Genomic DNA, 6,340 nt, shown 5'->3' on the forward strand with positions numbered 1-6,340 from the left:
AAAAAAAACCTTGAATCTCTACCAGGATCCCTCACACGCAGTGGGAAGAAACCAGCCACCAAAAGGAGACAAACCTCGTGTTGCTCCAATTTGATTTACAGAGAAGTTACAGACAGACACCTTGCGAAAGTGCTCCCCCAGGAAATTTTCTGATTGTGAGGTACAGGTTGCAGATCACCTCTTTTGAAACCCACCTTCAGGCAATGCAACTGGGGGAGGCTTTGGGGAATGTGACAGGACAGGACTGGGGTTTGTTCATTTTCATCCTCACCTGGCAAGGCCTTTGCCCACTTTACAACGTAGACCAGCTGCCTCTCCCCGAGCTCATTCAGGCTGGTCAGCAGGTTGGAGAAGGAGTCAGGCTGGCTGTTGTCATGGCCAGCACACACCACAGCTGGCTCGATGGCTTCCAGGACGTTGAGGAAGATGGGCTGGCACTCAAACCCATCAATGTGCGTCATCACCATCTTGGGAGCTTGCTCCTCCGTGGGGCTGGATGAACTGGCTGCTTCGGCCTCATCTTGTGTCTTCAGGTTACCCAGCTTCTTGAGCTTGCGGGCTGCGGAAATGACACATTTTAGTATGACACTTACACAAAAAAGCCTTGAGGTTTCTTGGCTTACAATAAAATTGAAAGTGATGACCAGCAGCAGTGACACATGTGGTGCATGCAGCCTAGTGAGAGCCCTGGCATCACAGGCATCATGTAAGGACAAAAGGGAGTATATAATGCTCAAGGAAATTTGTTCATCAAAAAAATTTGTTCATTAATATTATATGGAAAAAAACAAGCATCATTTATGTCCTCAACCATCACCAGTCTCACGTTAAGTCCCAGTTAGAAATGGAGAGGAAGAACTGGGGAAAAGGGAAGACGCGAATTGGTTCAAACAACTACTCACATGCAATTAAAAAGGGAAGAAAACCAAGCAAATAAACTCAGTATGTGGTCACATTCTGGGGAAAAAAGCCAATGTACTTAAGTACTCTAAGTGGGATCGTTCCACTCCATGACCAAGTTCAGGCAGCTAGGACATGTACACCCCAGCCGCAAGGGCCAGGGCACTCTCCACATAGCAATAATGGCTTTCACCCTACAAAACCACTTTTACAGACTCACTGTAGGAGTGGGAAGGTCTCCTCTGGGCAGCGATTTCTCCCTGCAGGGAACTCGGCAGCACGTGCTGCCCTGAGCCAAGCACTCGCAGCTGGACTACTACTCCACAGACACACTACAGAAAAAGAAACCTAAAGGCAAGCCCGTGTCTCCACGGCTGCTTCCCTGGAGTTTTCCCAGCTAGCCCAGCGCAGAGGAGAAGTCTCAAGTGAGGGCAGCCTTGGTCTGCTGGCCAGCTTCAAAAGGAGCTTCAGTACAGTGAGCCTGTGGGGTCGGGACTGCCCAACATGGACATGTGCCCTTGTCACCATAACGAAGTCTCTCTCTTGAGGTGCAACTGACTCTTAATTATAAAAGCCAATCTCCCTGCAAGGTGTACCAGGAGCTTCAGATGCATGACTTCAAAATTCTTGGAGAGTTAGTGGTTATCTAATTTGGTATCTACATGACTGTGTTCAGCACAACACAGGTTGGCAGGCTACTGCAGAAAGGAACTGCTTTCATACCTCACTGACTACAAAAAACTCTAATTAATTAGAGCAAAAAAAGCTGATCGCTTAATTCAAGCAGAGAATATAACATCAAACCAATTGTCCTTGGGGTTTTGGCTCCTACGTTACATGATACTTATCTCAGATTTCCTTTCAGCTGTAATTAGAAAAATAAGCAGTGAAACATAAAAATGTCAAGTTAAAGAGCAGCTTTGTAAATCAATTCAAAATCCTGATCTTTAGGTAATGCACTTTGGATGATCTACTGTAATTAAGACAGGCTGCTCTGAAAAAAAAGAGAAGAAAGCAGTAATAAAAATAAAAGAGAGCAACAAGAAAACAGGGCTACAATGCAGTGTGATGTAGTTCAGCATTTACTTGCATGGATCACAGGCCAAACAGAAAATAAGAGCCTCTCCTCTCTCACTTCTCAAACATCTCTGATGGTGCAAAGAATCACCACGATTTGGCAAACTCCCGATGCTCTCCTTTCGAACCCCGAGACTCTGCTTTGACAGCAGATCGCCTGGGAAAGGTATGGCACAGCTGTCCTGGGGGCTGCGTTTGGCTTTTGTTTTGGACAAGCAACATGAAAATGCACCAGCACAATACATCGGACCCCTGTTCCTAAACCACCTACTGTTAGCAAAGGATAGAGGCATCAGGACAAATTCCACGCGAGGCAAAATCACATCTTATAGACATACTTGGCACTGGACTTCTAACAACAGGAGTGCTGGTGGGAAATACAAGTTACCTGGCTTGGAAAAATAAATAAACAAATAAATAAATAAATAAAATAAAAATAAACAACCTAACAGTATCTTCCAAAGATGAATAATCGTGCCAAAAAGGACCTGAACATAAATAAAGCCAAACCTACAAACCTGTACTGTAGAAAACACATATATCCTGGTTTAAATGTTGCACTCTTTTTTTTTTTTTTTGAATTGAATTGAATTCTCTAAAACCAAACGATATTGAGTGAAGTAAGAAAAGAACAAACAAATAACCATGCTGGCTCTGAGACTGCAGTCGTAAACAAAAACACTTTCTATCAGATAGCACTGAAGTTGGATAATAACTATTCTTATCAGAGGAAACTTATGTTTGTGTATTTCAGGAGCAATTTTTCCACAGATCGCTGAAATACTTCTACATAGAGTGCTACACGGGGAGAAGCTTCAGAGGTAAAGAGTAACTTTATAGAGTCGAGAATCTATGGCTTATGGTAGGATTTCTCTAGGTTGCTTAACCGCTGTACTCATTGTACCCTGAAATTCAGCTCCTGAAATGGCCTTACTGGAATCCTCACTTACTTTTAATCTAAAAATCTTGGGATCCAGGCAGGTAACTGAACCTCCTAACACACACAGTTTATATATATATGTGTATATATAAACACACATATATATATACATACTTTTGTCTTAATTTTGTTTTACCTGTTCAACAGCCTGTTTTGATGGTAGCTACTACACGGTAGCTACTAAAAATAAAAATGGAAAATACAGGAAATACAGGAATAGAGGGAAAAGCTGTCTCTTTCAATATATTTCTGAAATATTCTGAAAGCATTACAAACATCTAATATGGGATTCACCTCTTTTAATTTTAGAAATCTACAGCACTCATTAGCTAGACTCCCTGGATAACACTGGGCAGAAACAGATACTTAGAATTAATTTCCTCATTAAAGACATCTGTTACACTTTTATTCTAGGATGAACCAAGCTAGGCAGGTCTCTACGCTAAGGTGGGTTGAACCCCAGCACAGGACTGAAAGCATGAAGTTTACCTGCTTTGCTCTTACTAGGGCATATAACACCCAGGAAGCCTCATCACGCAGGTTATTCACGCAGTAAGTCACACATGCATTGCATCTGAAATTCTGCTTAATTTTTCACTTTGAATGTATTTTATGTATTTGGGAAAAAAAAAAGAAAAAAGCCTAGGTGATGTAATTACATCACGATAAAATATTCGTAGCTGCAAAAATGACTAGGAAGTCCATTATACAGCAATTATAGAAGGTAAACACATTTTAAGCAACATAACGTGGCCAACTTTCATCCAGGAGTTTCAAAGAATTGTCCAAGGATCTCTGAGTTACCAGTACTCATTCTTCACAAGGGACTCTGGGAAGTTCTGGGGAACTGGAAGGAAACACTCTTTCATAAGACATGACAAAGAAATCTATCAATTCGGGGCTGGGCATTTCAGCCTGATTTCAGCTTCTGGCAAAATGGCATCAATCAATATATATCTTGCCAAAACCAGATCCTGTCAAGCGAACAATATTTCCTTCTTTGGGGGAAAAAGTCTGAGCTGGCTGTACGGTTCAGTAGCTACAGGAAAAACGGGATCCCCCATCATGTAAAGGAGGAAAATGTTGACATGAAGAGCATCTTACCACTGCTTTTAAGCACTGATGCTGCTGATACTGGGAAACTGTGATCAGATGTTCACCATACAGGGGAGGTGTTGCTAAACTGCAGAAGTCATAGGAATAACAATAACTAGATAATACTCTCTGGAGTGAGGAAGTAAAAAAATTTATCTAGGTGGCTATGAAGAAGACTAAAGGGTTATTAAATCACAGCCAAAAAATACCCAATGCAGCGAGCAGAAATTCAATAAAAGTAGTTTCTTTATTCATGCAAGCAAACTTGCAATAAAGATACAGCTCCTGGAAATCAAGGACAGGCAAGATGAAAAATAAGGAACATCTATCACAGCAGCGAACATAATTAACCACTGCGACAGCTTGGCAAAAAATGTGTCAGCATCTCCATTGCAGGAAATGATTACAACTGTATCTAATGTTTTTAAAAGATATGAACTCCACTTTAACTGCAGTAACTCGACCTGAATTAGAACTAAATACAGGCATGACTCGTGTTTTACAGGATATTGGGAGGTATTAATTAAAAGAGTCTTCTAGCCCTGCAATCAGTGAACTGAATTTTACGTGTGTGGGAGTTTTGCCCAAGACAGGAACAACGCAGAGTGCAGTCCTGAGGCCGAAGGCAGAGGTGTTGGCTGAGCTGCCCAACAGCCTTGCTGAGCCTTGCTGTGAGCTCGGCCGAGGGCAGACCCGCTCCCTTCTCAGAACAGAAACAGCCTGCGGGACCTTGCACGCCAAGGCTGAAATGCACTGGCAGCAAACGAACAGGAGGTGCCTTAAAACCAGAGCTCTGCAGCTCTGTGCACGTGGTACTGGCTGGGTGAGCACGGGCTGGGGTGGAACAGGACAGAGGTGTCCAGATGCCTGAGTGTGCACTGAGTGGTCACTGGGTGTTTGGGCTGCAACAAAGCCGTGAAACCACGCAGGTGTCTGGGACTGCAGCACGGAGAGGTAATGGGGGAGACAGAGAGCAGTGCACCAGTCGAAATGAGCAAATGAAACTGGCATTATCACTTTTTTCTTTTATTTAACTTTTTCCCTCCCTTTGGCTTTACAGCGTTGATCGGGAGAGAAGATTCTGTTTAATGGATTTCAGTTTTCAGGTCAGAGTGATCTCAATCAATAATGAAGAGCTTCAAAATATTGCCATTCTGTGCCTAAGCAGACAGTCCTAAATAAGGCATTGAGTGTTACCTCCTCCTACCATTAAAATAGGCAGAAGCCGCAGGGATGCTGGTAACGGTCAGCTCCATTACACCCTATGAGTGACTGGTAATTAACAGGCGGTTAAAACCAACTGTTTGGAGCTTGGAAGTGTTTTCAAATGCTGTGGCTTTCTACTGTGGGAGAAATAACTGTGGACAAACTCATAGCATGCATGTTTTTAACAATTGCCTTTAAACCGACATTCAAAACAAATCTAAAACAGACCAGGCAGAACAGGTCAAAGCGACCCGAAAAGCTTAAGGAAAAAAAAAAGAAAGAAAAAAAAAAAACGAAGTGGGGGGGGCTATCAGTCCTAGCATTCATCTCGTCAGTGTGCCCCACAGAGGAAGGCTGCACTGATGTACATCCCCTCTGACTTCAGGGGGGATTTCTCTGCTCCGAAATCCAGCTGTGCCGCTGCAGCGGCCTGCGAGGGCGCGGGGAAGCAGCAGCGAAAAGCCACCCCACCAGACGTTGGCATTTGCTTTTAGTGCTTGTGAGCAGGAGGGAATGAGAGTGCTGCACGTCCGCACCTGCCCCTCCTGCCGGGAGCTGTGCTGCCATCGTTCGATCCGATTTATTGCCCGCTGCTGTAAGAGCAGGCAGGTTCCTGCTCTGCTGGCTCTAAGTACTTGTCGGTACCTGGAGCTGTAAGAGCCCTCTTGGGGAAGAAATAAAACTGGAATCAGTGCTCCTTGCTGAGCAATAAACCACAGCCTGTTCAGCAGCACGTTCTTCAAGATTACATGAGAGCAGCCTAGCAGCTCTGCGCGGTACTGCCCACCCCAGCAGCTGTGGAAGCATTTAACCCAAAAAGCTGATATCCAACCAGGCGCTCCCCAGCTCTCCGTGCCGTGAATGATGCTGCCAGGGGCTCTCACATGTTCCTAATCCCATGGCGTAAGCCGTGCCCATGGCAGGGGGTGGAACTGGATGATCTTCAAGGTCCCTCCCAACCCAAGCCCTGCTGTGACTGACTCCCCCAAGCTCTGCTGTCAGAGGCCTTTTAGTCGTAGGTCAGCTCCACCAGCCCCGTTTCTCAGGGGATTTTCCTTCTCACTCTCACATCAAATGAACTCAAAGATGAGCCACCCGGTGGTATTCGTAAATAACGGTATG

The 6,340-nt window shown here is 44.4% G+C and overlaps 1 protein-coding gene across 1 annotated transcript in view; it reads right to left on the reverse strand.

Moving 5' to 3' along the window:
• Window positions 1-6,340, reverse strand: part of AR (androgen receptor) — a 61,747-nt gene that overhangs the window by 15,365 nt on the left and 40,042 nt on the right. Inside the window, exon 4 of the mRNA XM_083796860.1 lies at window positions 272-559. Coding sequence (XP_083652986.1) covers window positions 272-559 — 288 coding nt within the window. The remainder of the gene's footprint in view (window positions 1-271; window positions 560-6,340) is intronic.

This window comes from Anser anser (assembly GCF_964211835.1).
Source record: "Anser anser genome assembly, chromosome: 13".
Lineage (NCBI taxonomy): Eukaryota > Metazoa > Chordata > Aves > Anseriformes > Anatidae > Anser > Anser anser.